At 34.8% G+C, this 19,031-nt stretch overlaps 4 protein-coding genes across 5 annotated transcripts; 1 reads left to right on the forward strand and 3 right to left on the reverse strand.

The window, feature by feature from the left end:
* Window positions 1-235: 235 nt before the first annotated feature.
* LOC149743035 (uncharacterized) lies at window positions 236-5,544 on the reverse strand. The gene is made up of 10 exons (XM_089880246.1): window positions 5,397-5,544; window positions 5,093-5,220; window positions 4,334-4,490; window positions 3,917-3,952; window positions 3,704-3,843; window positions 3,216-3,344; window positions 2,653-2,807; window positions 2,449-2,592; window positions 2,282-2,376; window positions 236-2,069 (listed from the first exon to the last, which is right to left on the reverse strand). The coding sequence occupies exons 1-10, from the start codon at window positions 5,456-5,458 to the stop codon at window positions 1,817-1,819; spliced, it is 1,299 nt and encodes a 432-aa protein (XP_089736372.1). The 5' UTR covers window positions 5,459-5,544; the 3' UTR covers window positions 236-1,816.
* LOC149743036 (exportin-2-like) lies at window positions 2,831-17,901 on the forward strand. Of its 2 annotated transcripts, XM_089879677.1 has the most exons (21): window positions 2,831-2,893; window positions 8,986-9,111; window positions 9,375-9,529; window positions 9,712-9,838; window positions 10,148-10,268; window positions 10,624-10,765; window positions 10,958-11,014; window positions 11,300-11,392; window positions 11,933-12,100; window positions 12,275-12,376; window positions 12,592-12,685; window positions 13,236-13,523; window positions 13,930-14,125; window positions 14,250-14,451; window positions 15,028-15,202; window positions 15,406-15,682; window positions 15,988-16,155; window positions 16,702-16,848; window positions 17,106-17,203; window positions 17,257-17,384; window positions 17,668-17,901. In XM_089879677.1, exons 2-21 carry the CDS (start codon window positions 9,045-9,047, stop codon window positions 17,752-17,754), a joined length of 2,892 nt encoding a protein of 963 aa, XP_089735803.1. In that variant the 5' UTR covers window positions 2,831-2,893; window positions 8,986-9,044; the 3' UTR covers window positions 17,755-17,901. The 2 variants fall into 2 exon arrangements, with proteins under 2 accessions (XP_089735803.1, XP_089735794.1); XM_089879668.1 differs by lacking the exon at window positions 2,831-2,893 and having other exon boundaries at window positions 8,963-9,111.
* Window positions 5,542-6,841, reverse strand: LOC149743037 (putative tRNA N6-adenosine threonylcarbamoyltransferase). The gene has a single exon (XM_089880328.1). The coding sequence runs from the start codon at window positions 6,839-6,841 to the stop codon at window positions 5,702-5,704; it is 1,140 nt and encodes a 379-aa protein (XP_089736454.1). The 3' UTR covers window positions 5,542-5,701.
* LOC149743038 (zinc finger FYVE domain-containing protein 21-like) lies at window positions 6,758-8,129 on the reverse strand. The gene has a single exon (XM_089880588.1). The coding sequence runs from the start codon at window positions 8,127-8,129 to the stop codon at window positions 7,416-7,418; it is 714 nt and encodes a 237-aa protein (XP_089736714.1). The 3' UTR covers window positions 6,758-7,415.
* Window positions 17,902-19,031: the final 1,130 nt, after the last annotated feature.

Raw genomic sequence — 19,031 nt, forward strand, 5'->3', positions numbered from 1 at the left:
TTCGCACTCATGACGAAATAACTTATAAACATACATGATACAATAGTTGTATGCATTGTGACAACATATTATTTCACCATCCAGTGACCTTCAAACCGAAAATTAAAGCGGGTATCTTTGTGTACAACCCATATTACACGCAGAAAGTGGTAATAAGCTCTCCGGGAATTCGTTTGCCATTTAATTTAAAACATTACCTCAGCATAAAGATTTCCGTAAAAAAAATGTACAAATAAAACGATTTTTAAAATTTATTTACGTTACAGCACGGCTACCACATTAGTGAACATTATAAGGTGTATATAGATACATAAGAAAATAGGCATACAAAAATAGAATGATCGAGTATGTATCGTTTTTTTGGTCGGCATAGAACTGATTACGGTTGTCGTTATTCGAGATCGGGTTACTGGTAATTTTGCTTTGTATTTTGATGCCTAGCAATAGTTGTTGGAGAAATGTATATGGTAGTCGGTTATTTGACGCCATAATCGATGGAATTGCGCACTGACCCGTATCGCTTACTATCTGTGTATGAGCTGTTAGTCACGTTTTTTTGCGGGGTGTGAAGAAACGGATTACATTTAAACGCAGGTAAAATACAAACTAAAAATTCGATACGAAGTTCTATCGTGTTAGGTTCGTTAGTAAAAACTGTATATCGTTGGTATAATGATATACAGTGCGGGATATGTTAGCCCAATGATCTCGTTTCTAATTTAACCAGACATCGAAATAATAAGCTTTTTGTGGTGATTAATAGATATACGATCTCGTATGTAACTGCAGGTTGCGGAAACTAGCGATACCTCGAAATAAGATTATTCTGGCGAACTTTAAGTCTTACAAAACAGAATTAATATTTCATCATAGAGAGATGGCCAAATAAACCCATTTTCGGCGCACAGCCGACCAAATCATGAAAGCTAAATGCATTGGCGCGGCAGATAAACCCGAAGCCACTCAAAACGCAATGAATAAGAAATTTGTTGTAAACAGAAACAGCAGCCTGTCACTTCATTCGTCAAACGAATATAAATATGTGGACGGATGTTTGTCACACTTCCAAATCCAGGTGCAACAGCAGTGGCAAGAACGGTATAGATATTCTCCCACAGTGCGTGACGGCAGCAAGTATAAAATCAGGAAAAACCCACGTAACCAGACCTCGGGGTGACGTCACAGCAGTGGTGATTAAATTTTGTATTCTTTTTTACGCGAAAATTGGTCATAGTTTAAGAATTACTTTAGAGACGCCTGATGGAGCAAAAGCACCATAAACAAAAAATGTTTTGGTAGTCAATACGCAGAAACTATTTTGGTTTACTTCGAGATTTTTGGGGGCATGACTGCTTGCTGGTGTCTGGCTGTAAAAATGACTTCCCCGAAAATGTGAAAAAACCTGATGCCCCGCGATTAGCGTAAGTCTTTTTGGCATTTTGTCAAGCGATCCGATTTACGTCGAATAGCCGCCTAAGGATAAGCTGCGGTTCCGTTTATATCGGTGCGTCTTTATCACTTTGATTGGGTCATAGCGTGGTCATCCGTACCTTGTGCCGCGAGAACAAACCCAAAACATTACACAACGCTACTCATGATGCAATAATTACAGCGGAGGGCGATACGTAATCTAAGAGCAAGAACTACGTGAAGAAATAAATTCTACAGTGTTTTTAACGCACAAATAATTAGGAAACTGGCAACTTAATTGAGGACCAATTACCTGCGACCTAGTTTCATAGCATGTGCAAAACATAAGACGGCGATTGAAGATATTGCTTAGTAGGTAATATGGACGAGTTTTGAAGTGCTTCTGTCAGCCGCAAGCGTCGAAAAAAGGCTCATCATTGGTGAGGTATGAAGAGAATGCGATACTTGGTTGAACCGCAGGTCGAGCGACAGGCAGGTACTTATATGACGTATCTTGATTCGGTGGGGCCAAGGACCATTCGTAGTTCTGCAGGAGACGGCTCGCTACGTCACGTAGAATACGGCGAATTAGGTCAGTTCCAACACAACATCGCGGCCCCGAGCCAAAGCAAAGTACTAAGTCCTCTTGACCAGCGTTACTGTGAACATGTGATTCAATCAGCGGAATTCATAATTTATGCGCACGGTCATTGTTAGGTAAGTAAATGAACCGAGTGACAAAGCTGTAGCTATGAGTTGTAAATGACTCAGTTTTCAGGACTTTACAGCCGTTGGCTTAATAAACACACACTTTCGTTCAGTTTCAAGAGAAAGGTCTCATCTATGCGTTAAGATAAGCCGAAGTACTAACCATGTGATCCATCGGTCGGGATTAAAGGAATTCGGCTCCGGAAATACCTCGGGATCTCGATGAGCGGCATGAGTGACATACATGATCGCGTAATCCTGAAAATAGTAAGCGCGATGAGGCCATTGAGCTTGAAAGGCGAGCTGGTAACTTTATATTCATCCACTTACTTTCGGTAAATCATAACTTTCCAAAGTGGTGGTTCGCCGCACCAGACGACGACCAGCAAACAGAGGCGGCCACATTCGCTCCACTTCTAAGAGAACGCGATCGAGAAATTTAGAATCGGTGCGCGCCCGTGCCCGTAAGGCCTCCTGTAGACGGAATAATGCGATTTGCGGGAGGTATTTTTGGGTGACATATTAAGTATTTACCTTGTCGTCGCCTGCCATAACGATAATGAATGATGTGATGAGAGAAGCAAACGCTTTCGGTATTACAGCGGATACAAAGAGAAGTAAATGTTGCTCGAGGGACTTGCTGTTTGAAAAATCGGCGTGTCTGAGTTTTGCTGCAACACTAGCGTCACCTAGCGAACAATTGATTTTCGCGCGTTTATATGTCATTGTTTAGTTGTGTGTCAAACAATGTACAGTAAGTGTGGCAAGTTGATTGGTAAGTTATATTAGGTTTTAAACAATCTGGATTTTATTTTTGTTTTATTTTGAATTGAATTATATAGTTTATTACTCAGAAGTAGAAACCTTTTATTAAATTTGTTACCAAGTTAACTTAAGTTTTTACCAAGTTTATACATTTGAAGCTAGATAAGCTATCTATGGCTGATGTAACTGTAGTTATATATTACAAGCCAACTTTGACCGTAATTTTATGCTTTTCTTAATTTTAAGTGGATTGTTTGTACAATAGAATAGAAAATACATTACATATTTTGAAATTACTAAATTTGAATCTATTACAAATTTTAAGTGAATACCTTGTCCATTTTGACCCAACAAAATTGATCGAATTATAGAAAGTAGTTTCTCTTTTGCTTGAACAGCCAAACTATAGGTTGACTCACCCGCTAAGGGAATTTTCAAGGACACAGGAACAGAAATAATTCCTGGATAGTTCAATGTTACAAATAAGATGTTTTAGGGTGATAAGCCAACTCAGGTCTAAATTGCAGGTTCTATGGTATGCTTTGCCACAGGTGATAACACAAATAGAATATTTAATTAATGAATTCCAACCAGGCTTTCATTATCATATATGCTATATTTCTTTAAGCTATTATTGTTTCTACATTACCCTGAAACAGTATTTTAGGCAATTATTTAGGTAGTAACATCATGCATGAAACTGAAGTTATTGTCACTGATAGTTTATCGGAAAAAAAGGAAAAACAGATTAACAGTTTTTATTTTGAAACTTTTAGTATATATATTCCAATTTTTTTTAAAAACTGCTACATTTTCTAACCATGCCAATGCTGTGTAGCAAGATGAGTTATTTCTTCAGTTTGGTCCAAACAGGATTCCGTTTTGATGCCCAGGAATAATTCCAGGCACATTCGAGTCATTACCCTCTTAAACTCAGGGTAGATGTACACTGGTTCAGTTCTGTAACAAAATGTTCCTAAAATGCTGCATTAAATCATATATATATTAAGAGAATATCAGGTTTAAAGCCTACCTTAAATGCAAGGATGAGAGCAGAGGTTCACATAACCTGTAACAGAAAATAGAAGGGTGAAAAAGCAGTGTCTGAGTTCGGGTAAAAGTTCACAACATTAAATGTTTTAAAACCTTGGTTATAAGTTTTTAACATAAAAGCAATGTTAAGAATTACACGAGTATCGTCTAATCATGGTGTACACGTTTATTTGTGCAAGAAGGGTTACTTTAAGAGTAAATAATGTGTCACGTAATATGATGTATGTATATGTGGTTACTTTCTGCATGAAATGTTATTCTTTTAAAACAAAGGTGACATGGGTACTTTATATTTTGTTTTAAATACTTAACAACCAGTTAAGCACATATATATATCACATATTATACACCATTTTATTGAGTTTTTAAAGAACTCACAGGCATCATGTTTACTCACCTATTCACTGTTTCTTTATAAAGCTCCATATTTTGGAAGCAGTTCTTGAGGCAGTTGTGTAATTCATTGGCTGTCACATCATTTTCAAATACAATGTTATCACCATACAAGCGATGCAATATACTTTTATAGCCATGCTCAATATCATTGGCCATTTCTAAAAAAAACAAACAGGTCATTTTCTAATCACTTTGTATTGAGGTATAACAAGTTACGTAACTTAAACAATAAAAATCATTGCGCAATGGCGGTTGTAAATATAAGTCAGTTTAAGGAGTTTTATCATTTGTCGTTATAGTTTAACAGTTACTACATATGCATTTCATTAAGTAATTTACAGGTTTACAAAAAATATCAATTGCTAATGTTAAAAAAAGACAGCTACACATACAGCTATGTTAATATTGAAGAATGTGCGTGAAGTGCGTTAAAGATTCTTTTTTTGTTGAACAGTTCTTCTTGTTTTTATTTGTGTTGTTAGATTCTGTACATCTTAACACTCAACATTTTAATTTTGAATTCCTACATCGCTTGGCGGAAACCACAACGGAACTTTCGAAATATGTTTTGTGTGGTGCTTAATTACTGCACAATTAGCTTTTAGGTAATTCAATTAACTGTTCTTCATCTTGTACAAATGTAATTTTGCATATTCTTTAAAAAAATTTTAAATCTGCATATTGGGAGAATGTATTTTTACAAAAGCAATATATATACAATCATTAATATTCGTTTTTTAAATGTGTTAAGCACACCGACCTTCACTGAGCAGCGTTTTTACAGCCTGAGGAGAACATACAAATATTGTTGGGTTGTTGAGTATCCTACATTGAAAAATTCGGGAAGAATGTTCATTTATTCGGGATGTAATAAACTTGGTTGGATCGCTGCAAAAATAGAGAAAACATTAAATACCGTTTTAAAGGGGCCTGATACGTAACTGTACCGTAAGCCTATAGTAATGCAAATCTTAAAATTATTAAATATACACCTGGTACCCTATCTAGACTGTTTATTTATCATACTGATATTATATACAATGTAATAACCAATTCAATTTTACCTTAAAAATTCCCTTGATTTGTCACCAATTATAGGGTATCCAATTGTTCCTGGCACCTTCATTGTGATTATAAATAAACAGCACCAAGATGACAAAATACAAAACGCGATTGCCTAAATATTGATGCTATAAAATTATCTCCATGTTTTTCTATGGTTTGAAAACATGATTGAAGATTTTTTTTCAAAAGGCGAGGGATAATAGTAATACAAAAGTAGTAAGTTAAAAAATTTTGAATTAATTTTTAATTTTTTTAAAAAATCCGTTGAAATGGAGTAACCCAGTATTGTCAAGTTTTTTTAACATCACTTCCTCCAAGTGACCAGCACTTCATCAGTACGAAATCTCTGCGTGCACCAGGAGTCCTCAAGCAAGTCTTCTTTCTTCGCTGCTTTTAACCCTGAGCTAAACATTAATGAACCAGCTTGTGCAATCATGGCTCCATTATCGATACAAAATCGTTCATCCGTTGCAAAAAGCTTAGCCCCACGCTCCGAAGCCATTACCGCCATCATTTCCTGTAATCTAACATTACAACCAACTCCTCCTACTATCAAAACTTCTTGGGAACCGCAATGTGCCATCGCACGCTCCGTTATTTCAACTAACATCGCAAAGACGGTTTCTTGTAAAGAATAACAGAGGTCTTCTGCGGTACACTCTCCTGATGTTATTTTTGTATTGGCTGCTGTTTCTATAAATGATAAAAGGCCAGAAAAGGAGATATCCATTCCTTTCACAGTATAAGGAAGGTGAATATACTTTTTCCCTTTTTTTGCCATCTGCTCAATGTTATAACCTGGGCTTGGATCATTAGAAATGTGAAGCACTCTCGCAAAGCGATCTAGGCAGTTTCCAACAGCTATGTCAATAGTTTCTCCAAATATTCTGTACTTCTTATCAGCATAGGCAATGACTTGCGTATTGCCACCAGACACATAGAGCACTGTTGGGTTTTTTGAACCTGTGATAAGTCGACCCATTTCAATATGAGCAATGCAATGATTTACAGGAATAATTGGTTTGTTCCAAAGCTGTGCAATGGTTCTGGCAACAACAGCAACTGAAACCAATGGTGCTCCCATGCCAGGGCCTTTTGTGTAAGCCACACTATCCAAATCGTTTGGCGAGATCTGAGCTTCGTCTAGCGCTTGTCGCAAAATTGATAAAATCCAGTCTTTGTGATGCTTTGCAGTTTCCCTTGGCAGAAAACCTTCTCCAGGGGGTGTTATGTAGGTGTGTCTGGGATTAGAAAGCACTTTTCCATCTTGTATTATTCCAATTCCCAGTTTGTTTGCACTTCCTTCAAGGCCAAGTACAGTTGGCATTTTAAAACTAAATTTTAGGCAGTGAGAAAACAGTTCTGTAACATAATGTGACGAATACATAAAATGCAATTGACATTCAAATAACACTGTGATTGGGGCATATACATATTTAGACATGCGGTTTAATACAATATATAGTGGTAATGGTAAAGTAAGATATGTATAAATAATAAATAAACACTACCTATTGTTATAAGTGATAGCCTACTTTATTAAAAGCTGATGTTGCAATATAATTCTATGTTAGAAAACTACCAGGCACTAAAATATATCAGTTCATTAGATGAACATATTTTTTTTTTAAAGATACAATATTACAGTAAAACTATAACTGAAACATGTAACAGTTTAATGCAGTGATTAAGCATTGTGCATGCGTAGTGGCTGTTAGATAGGTATGATAATGATACACTAGTCAATGGTAACAAACCGAAGTTATTCATTGTGTTTATTATCAGACCAGTGTAGTACCAGGTTTAAAAGGCACTTGCTACTTCAATTCTTTAAACCACTTTGAATTAATGTTTATGAACAACTAAATGATAAGTTCCACAATTACCAAATGAAATGCACCAAAAAATGTTGGGACCACTGCACTAGTTTTTATTACTAGTAAAAAAATAGACGGTAATGCAAGTATGACATATATATATATAAATGATAAATACAGGGCCTGAGTATGTGTTCCATTTTATGCAACATTTCTTGCCTCGAAGAGCATTTTAATAGCTTTCTGGAATGAACTTAGCCACGGAAGTGATGATTTTGGTTCAACTGCCCTGAGAATAAGAGAGTGTGTAATTGCACTGTCTTCTTCATCTTTATATGTGATTTTAAACCCAGCTGGTGTCTTCTGTGTTCCTGCATCTCCAGAATCAGTAATAATGAACTTTATTTCAAGGAGTTTGGACAGTATGATCTTTGGTGGGTTGGCATCAGCTTTTGACTTCTTTGTATGAACCAGCTTTAAAATTCGATGATCTTTTGAAAGTTTGCAGTCAAATTCTCCAAAGCTTTCACTGGAATTAGCAATTGGTTCTGATACGGACATCAGTGTACCCTGTGTTAGAGCAGGGATAGATTTTTCGTAAAACTCGGTTTCAGCTTTTGAAATTACAGCACAGTCATAGCAATGCCGGACTGGGTCCATGAAGTACATTCTTTTGAGTGGCAGGACATAATGAGTGCAGTTATCACAAAAACATAAACCACAACGTCTGCAGTGATGGCGACGGTTGAAAAAGTCAAAAGACTTTTTGCACGACTCACAAGCATTGCAGTCTTTATCAGAAACCCATTGCGGCTCAGACAGAGCAAATGGAGAAGCATACATATCTGATACAGGAATCATACGCAAACCACTTGCAGTTTTGGCCAGTTTATGGCCGTCTGATGAAGATTCCATCCCCCCCTTCGGTATATAAACTTTATTTAAATTAAATATTCCTATACACTGCAGTTTTTAAAGACTGATACATTTAGGCTTCATTTCAATACAAAGCATAAATACACAGCATGAACAATGAAAAGGGCTCAAAATTTAATTATTTCCTGTATTGGATGTCATAGAATTATGTCATTTTACAATCCACCGAATGCCACAAGTATCAAAACACCAGATGTAAATAGCCAATAATTTTAGTAGCAACCATTGCTATTTTCTAATGTTACTGATACAGAAAATTAGTTAGGTATAACTATGTCATTTAGTTAGGTATAACTATATAACTAATTTAGGACTTTTGTTAATGAAAGGTACTGGTACCTTACTTTAGTATTAAAATAACAATATAATGTAACCTGTCTGATATAATTTGTGAAAAAGATTTCCATCAATTCTTACATACTCAAATATTTGGTTAAAGAACAAATATAACAAGAAATATCACAAACAATGAAAAACTAAAACCCCCAAAACAACTCGGGGATTTCCCCATGCATACAATGACGTCAGAAGTGATCAGGGTACCACTCCATCATATTACTTCATCAAGCATATCTTACCATTCTCAATCCATAGAATAGTCAAAACGTTTTGTTTATAGTTTTTCAGTTAAGCATTCAGCATATTCGTGTTAGTTAGCAACAAAGCTTCATGTTTGTTTTAAAAAATGTCAAAATCGTCTGTTCCGTAAATACGGAATGGTGATGTTCCGCTTATCATGCGGCGCCAATTTTTTTCAAGAAAATCAAACCTAAATTTTTCTTACGATTAACGCGAATACAGACGTGTACAATTTGTGATTCGTTTTTTTTCCCAGTGGAACTACAATAGCATTTACACGTTCACGGTTTAGTCTTTATGTGAAGCTTTAATGAAATGGCAGCTGAAGCATACCAGGCACTAGAGAAAACTCTTTCTGCAGATGAAAATGTTCGTAAACAAGGTTCGTTTGCCTACTTGCATGGTTTCATACGTAAACAATTAAAAATATACACTTCGTTTATTATCGTGCTACATCAATATATTGACATTATAATACAACATTTCCAATTACAATTTGTTGGTCCAACACATTTATATGTACAAAAGTATTTAATTGCCTAAACCATTTATGGTTAAATTTCTATTGAAATATTGTATGTGGTATATATATAGGCCTATACAGTTATATATATTAAAAGCTGATTTTATTTTTTTCCCAAATAGCTGAAAAATATCTAGAAAATGTTGAAGGAAATCCAGGGTATGCTGTTATGTTGCTTAAACTTGTTGATGATGGGAGACAGCAACAAAATCCCGGGATGGTCCCTCTTGCTGCTGCCATCACCTTCAAGAACTTTGTCAAACGGAATTGGCGTGTTGTAAGTAGCTTTTAGCCTTATATTGTCTCAAACATTTTTTTGAAGTAAAAATTTACTCAGTAAATATTGTATTTTTTGTAGTATTTAATATATGAAAAAGCATGTGCACGTGTAAAGTCATTAAACATAGCCTACCCCTACCTGTATTTTTATGTATGAAAAAAATCTGTTTATGTTTCTAGAACGAAGACGAGGCATCCAAAGTTTCAGAGCAAGATAGAAATACTATAAAATGTACTGTGGTTGACCTAATGTTAACAAGCCCAAAGCAATATCAGAAGCAACTGAGTGAGGCTATCAGTATAATAGGTGATGTTATATTGATGATACAAGTTAAAACATTGTTAAATGTTTGTTAAATGTTTTATGGTAGTTAAGTAAATGTAACTTAGCTTATCCTCCTGTGGTCATCGGCATTTGTTATAACACTGGTGTCCCGTTACACAAATAGTCTTGCTTAGATTGTAATAAAAGCTAGATCCCGTCATATTATGATGCATTTTAAATTATTGTTTTTATTTTAAACTAAACAATGAGGCTGTTGTTTAAAACAAACCTAACTGATAATAGTGGTTATAATTAATTGATTTTTAAACCTAACCAAATGCTAATCGTCAGGTCGGGAAGATTTTCCAGAAAAATGGCCATCCTTGCTTGAAGATATGAACAAGAAATTTCAGTCAGCGGACTTTCATATTATCAATGGAGTTCTACAGACCGCACACTCACTGTTCAAACGGTAAACATGACAGTTTTTTTATAATTCATCAAATGAAATACCAGCAACTTCTACTGCCTACATATATTATGTTTTAAAGTTCCGAAGCATCGACATGCAACGGACTTTTTGTTGCAAATTTATAGCATTTAGTGGTAAATTACTATATTTTAGTGGAAAATTTATACCATAATAGCATTTACCCAAACTTAATGGTTTCATACCTGTTGCAATAAAATAGACTTTATTTGTTTCCTTTATTTTATTTTTTTGTAATTGTTTGAGAAAGCCACGTGCTGCTTAAAAGTTACAAGTACTAAGCTATGAACCCACTGATTGTTTTACAATTTTGCCTAAATTTACCCCCTTATTCCAGATACCGGCATGAATTTAGATCAGACAAACTGTGGACTGAGATAAAACATGTTCTCACCACTTTTGCTGCTCCTCTAACAGAACTTTTTGTCAACACTGTCAAACTTGCTGAGCAACATTCTGCTGACAAGGAAAGCCTGAAGGTAAGATTCTCTTTTGTTTGTTTTTTTAATTTTTTACTGCTGTTATATTAAAAATGGCCAAGTTAGGTTTTTTGGTGATGTTTTTATTTTGTATCCTTTGAGTTTATTATAATTTAAGTTTTTTATCAATTTTATGTAATACAATATGCCAAGTTAGGTTTTCTTTTATGATGTTTTTTTTGTATCTTATAGGTGCTTTTCAGCTCCCTGGTTCTAATATCAAAGGTCTTCTACAGCTTGAATTATCAGGTAATATGTTTGAATTGTTTAACCAGTCACTTTATCAGTTATATTTGAAAACTTGGGTTTATAAATGATGTGAGTTGATAATTTGTATAGAATATGTATTTTTTTTGATTTGTGGAATAATGGGTGATGCTCTACACATTAGGCCTTAGCCTTTTTGCTAAGGAATTCTAAAAATAAAAAAGTGGAATCTGGTTAGGCCTATATTTTGTCTGCAACAAAATTAAAAAAGATTTATTTTAAGTGCTGCAAACATTATTTTAAACATTTTTTTCCTTTACAAATCAGGATCTTCCCGAGTTTTTTGAAGATAACATGGAAACTTGGATGAAGCATTTCCATGCTTTACTTACAACAGATAATGCTATCCTGCACACACAGGTAGGGTGGGGTAATTACCAGTTGCTCATCAAAAATATGGTCTGACAAATTCAAGGTGTAGACTCTCATTTATCGATTTGTAAATGTTATCGATTACTTCTTTTAAATTCGTCTGGTGCCGTTGCTTTGTGGTTTCGGCGCCTGCATTGCAACCAAAGTGTCCCCGCTTCGATGCTGGACACTAATGCTGATTGTCGTATGTGTCCTTGGATAAGACACTTAACAGACATTGCTTCGACCCAGCAGTCATTAATGGGTTGTCCAAATTATGAGCCATATTAAAAACCAAAATCATGCACAAAGTTGAAAATTGCGGTAACTCTTAAGCACTCAAGGATAAAAATGGTGCGAAAAATACGCTTCCGACTGCGATGCGGTGTCGTGGCACCGGCCGCACAAAGGAATTAAATGGACTTTGTTGAAGTAATGGGCCCAATGTGGCCTAAATCCTAGGTCCTTGACAAGGAACTTGCTCTTAAAGAATCAATAATAAATAAAAAAAATACTTCTTTTAAAACTTTTATTGTTTTTTCCCACCAGGGTGAAGAAGAAGCAGGATTAGTTGAGTTACTTCAATCACAAATATGTGACAATGTAGCTCTTTATGCCCAGAAGTATGATGAAGAATTCGCAAAGTTTCTCCCACAGTTTGTAACTGCTGTATGGAATTTGTTGGTCAACACTGGAAAAGAAGTAAAATATGACCTGGTATGTGGGAAACACTGGTAACAGTGTAACATTCAAAACCAATCTTTATTTTTTTAATCGATTTCTAAAAATTCTACCCAAATACCATACACCTAAAATGTTATTTCAAACTATTCAAAGTAAGTCATATTTATTTTATCCTTGTGGTTTTTACAATCATTTTAACTCTTACAGTTGGTATCAAATGCTATTGGATTTTTACGTTCTGTATGTGAGAGACAACAATACAAATCCTTGTTCGAAGATGAAGGTGTCCTAGTTTCAATCTGTGAGAAGGTGACCCATTTTAAAACAAATATATAACTTAAAAAAATTATATGTTTGTTTTTCTAATTATTTACCATAATTATGATAATGAAAGTTTGGATGAACAAAATATATATTTTTACCATTTATTCGCAATGCTTTGTCGCTATCATTTTCATAACATGGTAGAGTTAGTTTATATAAAAGTGTTAAATACTTTACCAAATAATTCTGTCTTAAAACAGGTGGTGGTTCCTAACATGGAGTTTCGAACGGCTGACGAAGAACAATTTGAAGATAATCCTGAAGAATACATTCGGAGGGATTTAGAAGGATCAGGTGATTTTAATTTTGATCGACAAAGTTGGCTGCCTACCAAGTTGCTGAATGGCGCAGACAATGATCAGTATATATATCTATGCATTGTTTTAGTTATGTAACAATAAAAGTGCCGTCATGTTACTGCTTACTACTTTAGCAGTACAAGTCCTAGGAACCGAGGATATACATATATATATGTATATATATTACTACAGTAACCTGACAAACATATTTTCTTTATAATGCCACGCACTAAATATTCAATTTGGTTAAAAAAATTTGCCACAGCCCACAAAGGCTACAGTGACCTTTAAACCTTATGCTTATGTAGTTTACAGTTATGTTCTGACTGCTTAGAAGTCCTAGTTTCTTAGATTATGTTTAACAGAATATAGAGTCTTTCTAACTGTTTTAGTCCGTATTATAGAATTTATAGGTTTATCTTGTGGATAAAACCTAACCATGTTTTTCTCTGTTTTTAACTGAGCCTGAAACCCTAAAAAAGGATACTGCAGTATTTATTCACCCAAAGTATCCTCTATTTATGCCGTCCCACTTCTCCATGCAGATGTTGACACGAGAAGAAGGGCGGCATGTGATTTGGTTAAGGGACTCACCAAGTTTTTTGAGGCACCTGTCACTCAAATATTCTCTCAATACGTGGCCAGCATGTTGCAACAGTATGCTAGTAACCCCGCTGTTAATTGGAAAAGTAAAGACGCCGCAATTTATCTTGTCACTTCGCTTGCACAGAAGGGTTCAACAGCAAAGCACGGAACTACGCAAGCAAATCAACTTGTGAATCTTGACGAGTTTTTCACATCACATATTCTGACTGACCTGAACCAGGAGAATGGTAGGTACTATTAATGGTTATGCAGGATTGCCCCAACTTTTATATCCGGTGATAGTTAAACTCACAATCCCATGAAATAAATTTCACATCATTAACTGTAATGTATATTAATGATTCTAATGAAGTTTTTAAATGTTCAAGGTTGGCCTGCCTTTTCTGCTACCTTAGCGGCTTTGGCAATGTATTTGATCTTACCTACTTTTTAGTCTGGTAATAATACCTAAAAAAATATTTAATTGTAGTAATAATAAAATAATTCGTACTAGTATTTACAATTCTTTAAAAAGTTCGTAGGTTTGTAAATTCACATCATTGCCTAAAAAGAAATTGCTGAACTTATATTTTTCTGTTTTATAAAAAACGTTGAATTATTGTTTTCATCACGTTTAACATCATCTATTTACAGTTAATAACCTTCCTGTGTTGAAATCGGATTCCATTCGCTTTGTTGTAACTTTTCGCAATCAACTCGGTAAACCCAACTTACTCCTTGTCTTTCCTCACCTCACTCGATTATTGACGTCAACAAGCCATGTCGTTCACACATATGCTGCTCATGCTATTGAGAGATTGCTGATGATAAAAGATGGCAATGTCCCTTTGTAAGTGTGTAGTATAACAGTTTAACGTTTTTTATTATTTTTTTTGTTTTTTTAATAAGATTCCGCAAGTAAAAAAAAAAAATTGTTTTTTGAATAATAAAAAAAAAATTGTTTTTCCAATAAGATTCCGCAAGGAAGATGTGCATCCTCATCTTGAGTCGTTGCTCTCCAACATCTTTGGAGCCATGAGCATGGCTGGCTCGGAGGAGAATGAGTATATGATGAAGGCTCTCCTCCGTATTGCTTCCCTTAGCCAGGAGACAATTCTACCATATATGCCAACACTTGTGGAAGGCCTTACACAGAAACTTACTATAGTGAGCAAGGTCGGTTACGTGGGTAAAGTAAATCATATCTCTTCAACTATTTGTTGGAATAATTGTGACCCATATAAATGAATGAATGAATAAATTTAACTTAATTTATCTATGAGTGGTCGGAAAACGATGCCAGCTCACGAGTTACAAAGTATGTTACTTTGTGGGGGATTCTTTTTTGTGGATATTTTCATTTATGTGTCGCTGTTAATTTGGACAGCCTAATAATAACAACTAGGTTGCTAACTAACTGTGCAGCATAATAGATTATTCCCTGGTGTGTTTGCCTGTAAGACCTTACCCATTCTAGTCATTTATATGTTTATATATATATATATAAATATATATATATACATTTTATTATCTCGTCATATTAATCAGCTGCAAAGAAACAGCTTTAAGAACTCAAGTTTTAAAATTTCCATGTTTCCACCACTCTACTCTATACATTTACTGTGTTCTTTTATATAGGGTTTAATTTAATTTTTTTTGAAGGGTTTAATTTAAAAGTTAATAAAACAATATGAGTAACCCCTTACACCTTAAAACAATATGAGTAACCAAAACATTTATAAATAATCACAGAACCCAAACAAGCCACACTTCAACCATTACCTATTTGAGGTGTTATCACTTTGTATCCGAACAACATGTGCTAATGACAAAAGTGCGGTGAAGAGTTTCGAAGCCGCTCTGTTTGGAATATTCACCGATATTTTACAGCGAGATGTCACAGAGTTTATTCCTTATGTCTTTCAAGGTAAATGTGGAACTTGTATCATTTATTGTTGGCAGTTTATTGCTACATCGTTTATTCTTAAATAAACCAAGAGCGTTTTCCATAAATATAAATATTCCTATATTCCATATATATCTCTTATGTGACTTTTATGGCCATACCAATTACCAAGTTAGTATCATAATATCTTAAATTAAAAATGTTCTTTTGTTTTGGCGCACCAGTGATGTCACTATTGCTCGAGCTACATGAACCTCCAGTACCCGAGACGTACATGGCTCTCTTCCCCCACCTACTGGCTCCTGTGCTGTGGGAGCGACCAGGTAACGTCCCTCCACTTGTCCGTCTCATGCAAGCGTTCATTGAGAAGGGAGGAGACGGTATCGGGCGATCTGAAAAGTTCAACAATGTGCTGGGAGTGTTCCAGAAACTTATTGCATCTAAAAGCAACGACCATTTTGGTTTCTACTTGCTTAATAGCATGGTGGAACATATGCAGCCGTGAGTAATAAGCCCTACAGTCAACAATGACAAGTTTGTGTAATGTTATGTTGTTTTTTATTGTTAAATATACATATACATACCTTTATAATAGATACAGAATATCAAAGTATAAGATTTTAATGTAAAGTTGTTAAATTATATGAAATTGTAAATCAAATGTAACATATAGCAAATATAAAACAAAACTCTGTTTCATTAAACTGTAAAAACTAAAAGAAAATCAAAACTGCATTATTATCCTGTTTATTTAACCCTAAAATATCAAACAGTACAAACAAAACAACATAATATATTTTTCTCAGGGATCTTCTTGCTTCCTACATGAAGCAGATCTTCTCTCTTCTCTTCCAACGATTAATGAAGAGCAAGACGAGCAAATATGTGAGAGGTCTCCTTGTTTTCTTCTCACTTTACATCATCAAAAATTCTGCTGATTCGTTTCAACAACTTGTTGATTCACTCCAGGATAAGTAGGAAGTTTTATTGTTAAAATTTATTGTTGCTGTTAAATTTTATGAGCTTTTTATGTACTTTCACATGATTGTTTTCAAGCTTTTGTTGTTCTTTTTTTTTTTTTTTGCAGACTTCTTTTCTTTTTTTGCAGTCACAGTACTGTACTTTATAAATTATATTGTTTTGTGAACTTCATGTTTTATGAACTATATTGACCAACTAGTGTACAAAGCTTGCAATGTAAGCATTTAACAGAATGAATTTCTAGATTGTTTATGTACAGCTCATAAAAACGTCTTTAGATTTAGGGATTAAGTCAAGTGTATTGTGTTTTGTACACTGCACACTCACACAACATAGCACCCTCAAATTGACATTATCAATATATCATAACATACATTATCTATATATTATAGTAAAAAAAAATTAAATTTAGCCTTAATTTTGTACTGAAGCTCTGCCTATCAAACATACTTGTATTATTATTTTGACCTAACATTTATTTGCTTTATCTGGATATCAAAAATATCAACATTAAATTTATATCACCCACTCTATCACAGAATGTTCCGCATGGTACTTGAAAAACTTATTATCAGTGAAACGCAGAAGGTATCAGGAGCCATGGAGCGTAAGATATGTTCGGTTGGAATGACCAAACTACTTACATCATGTACTGCACTTCTCGATGAAAATTATTCTCAACTTTGGTAAGGCTATACTAGCTAGAATATGATCAATTCATTCAAGTTGGCCAGCATTAATTTTAGTAATTTGAATTTTTTAATATTTGGAATGATTAGAAACTAAGTGAATACTAAACAACACTCAAAGTTTGTATTTAAAATGTTTGGCTGCTAGACCGAACCAACATGTAATTTCAGAACTACGATGCTAAAATACCAAAACAATTTACTCTGGTTTGCCAAAATGTAAAACAATTTTTTTAAGGAACTTTAATTTCCAGGGCTCCACTTCTAGAAGCGCTTATTGGTTTATTTGAATTGCCACTCGATGACACTGTTGCTGATGATGAACATTTTATTGAGATAGAAGACACACCAGGTAAGCATCAAGACCATTTACCTTTACCTACAATTATTCTCACACCACTTCAGGTTACCAGACAGCGTATTCACAACTAGCGTTCGCTGGTAAGCGTGAACATGACCCAGTATCGGTGGAAAACCCAAAGTTCTATCTTGCCCAGCAACTTTCACGGCTTTCCAAGCATGTACCTGGAAAAGTAAGAGCATGTACTTTTAACACTTGTCACCTCTAAAGGACTATGAGTGTAGATTTTCTATTACTATACAGAAGACATATAAGGTTATCCAGGGTTATATGCACGCATAACAGAAGTAATCACTGTGGTTCAACTCAATGGCTGATATAATAAAACTGTATAGAAATCGAAGCATCCTAAGTGTTTGTGGCTTCTTTATTACTTTTTACGGCCTTTTATAATGGTATTGTTGCCTGAAACTTTAAAACATATCGTTTTGACAGTTGTATTAACTATATTTTAGATACCGGGAATGTTAGGTTACATGAATCCGAAAGCCAAAGAATTCCTCCAAGGCTACGTCACCGCTGCACAAGTCGATCTCTCGTGACGTCATTGGCACGCACTTCTACCATTATGTCGTCATAAGGCTGTACCTTGAAGTTCTCACTTCTGTCAATCATCATCGCGAAAAAATTCAATTTTGTTTCTGCACACTTTCTCATTGCGGCTTCTCCAAATAAATTTGTTTACGTTATATATCCCTCTGGTTTGTTGGTTACAGGTTGTACGATTTGTATTTTGCCCATAATTTATGCAAAGCAAAGAGATTCTTACGTGCAGAAACTTACGCGATGCTCTCTACATTAAAAGTTTAGTCGGAAATGAATGGATAATTTGTTTAAGAGTGTTAAAGAAATTTTGGCCTTTTATGTTTAGACAATATAGTAGAGTGGGGGAAGAGGGGACACCTTTAGCACATAATGTCTAAATATCCTGATCGTGTTTTAAGCAATTAACAACGGTCTGTGGGAGTCGCGTGGGTACGGTTTTATAATTGTTTGAATTTTCTTTGTGTACTACAAAAAGGGGCGAAAAAATAGAATGAAATAATGTCCCATCTTTCCCCACTCTACTATATAAAAAATAATACTGCGGGGTAAGATAGGATACCGGTGTTCCACATGGGATACGGTTTAATATTCTTTGGCTTTTACCAAATGGGTATACTAGGGTGGGGGGGAGACAGAACTGTGCGTAAAATGTAGCTTTTTTCTTTTTCCGGTACTGATTCAGTGATAGACGAAAAAATGTTACCATATCATTCGATAGTATTCTCACGGTCCAATAAAGTGCCCGGCAAAGATGATGCTGTTGTGGAGTATTAAAGTTTGGTGTTAAAAAGACTATAGCACAATTGTTCAATGGCTAAAAAGGCATAATAGAAAAATGTACATTTTGATTCGTTTAAATTGGTAAAATTACATCTGTTGTGCGAACCCCTAAATAGCTTCTCGTGGGTTTTAATACAGTTTTTTTAATTTTTGTCAATTAATAAAGGCATGAAGTACTAATTCGTGGTATCACTAAAACCGTGATACATTTTAAGTTTTGAAATATTGTGCAATATGTGCTTGTGTCCTGTCTTCCCCCGCTCCACTATATATAAAAGACAATGTCCAGCCTATTAAACAGAATTCAGATTTTTTTATTAAATAACATTTTTATCAAGATAAATTTTAATGGGAAATTCTTAGAAGCGAAATGAAAAGGGTTAAGAAAACTAGAACGTCATTTACAAAATCGGTACGTATTCCACATTATAAGAAACTATACTTTGCAATAGAACTCAGAATGTTAAAAATTTCATGAAATGCCTTTACTCGT

Source organism: Ciona robusta, chromosome 1, assembly GCF_009617815.1.
Source record: "Ciona robusta chromosome 1, ASM961781v2".
Taxonomy (NCBI): Eukaryota; Metazoa; Chordata; class Ascidiacea; order Phlebobranchia; family Cionidae; genus Ciona; species Ciona robusta.

Excerpts from the sequence above, each read along its gene's own strand:
- LOC149743038 (XM_089880588.1), bottom strand. The coding sequence starts at position 8,129 with ATGGAATCTTCATCAGACGGCCATAAACTGGCCAAAACTGCAAGTGGT.
- LOC149743036 (XM_089879677.1), top strand. The coding sequence starts at position 9,045 with ATGGCAGCTGAAGCATACCAGGCACTAGAGAAAACTCTTTCTGCAGAT. Across the intron at positions 10,766-10,957 it reads CTGACAAGGAAAGCCTGAAG|GTGCTTTTCAGCTCCCTGGT; the intron begins GTAAGATTCTCT and ends TGTATCTTATAG. Across the intron at positions 17,204-17,256 it reads TGAGATAGAAGACACACCAG|GTTACCAGACAGCGTATTCA; the intron begins GTAAGCATCAAG and ends ACACCACTTCAG.
- LOC149743035 (XM_089880246.1), bottom strand. The coding sequence starts at position 5,458 with ATGAAGGTGCCAGGAACAATTGGATACCCTATAATTGGTGACAAATCA. Across the intron at positions 4,491-5,092 it reads AAAAACGCTGCTCAGTGAAG|AAATGGCCAATGATATTGAG; the intron begins GTCGGTGTGCTT and ends TGTTTTTTTTAG. Across the intron at positions 3,844-3,916 it reads CTCTCATCCTTGCATTTAAG|AACTGAACCAGTGTACATCT; the intron begins GTAGGCTTTAAA and ends ATTTTGTTACAG.
- LOC149743037 (XM_089880328.1), bottom strand. The coding sequence starts at position 6,841 with ATGTCTAAATATGTATATGCCCCAATCACAGTGTTATTTGAATGTCAA.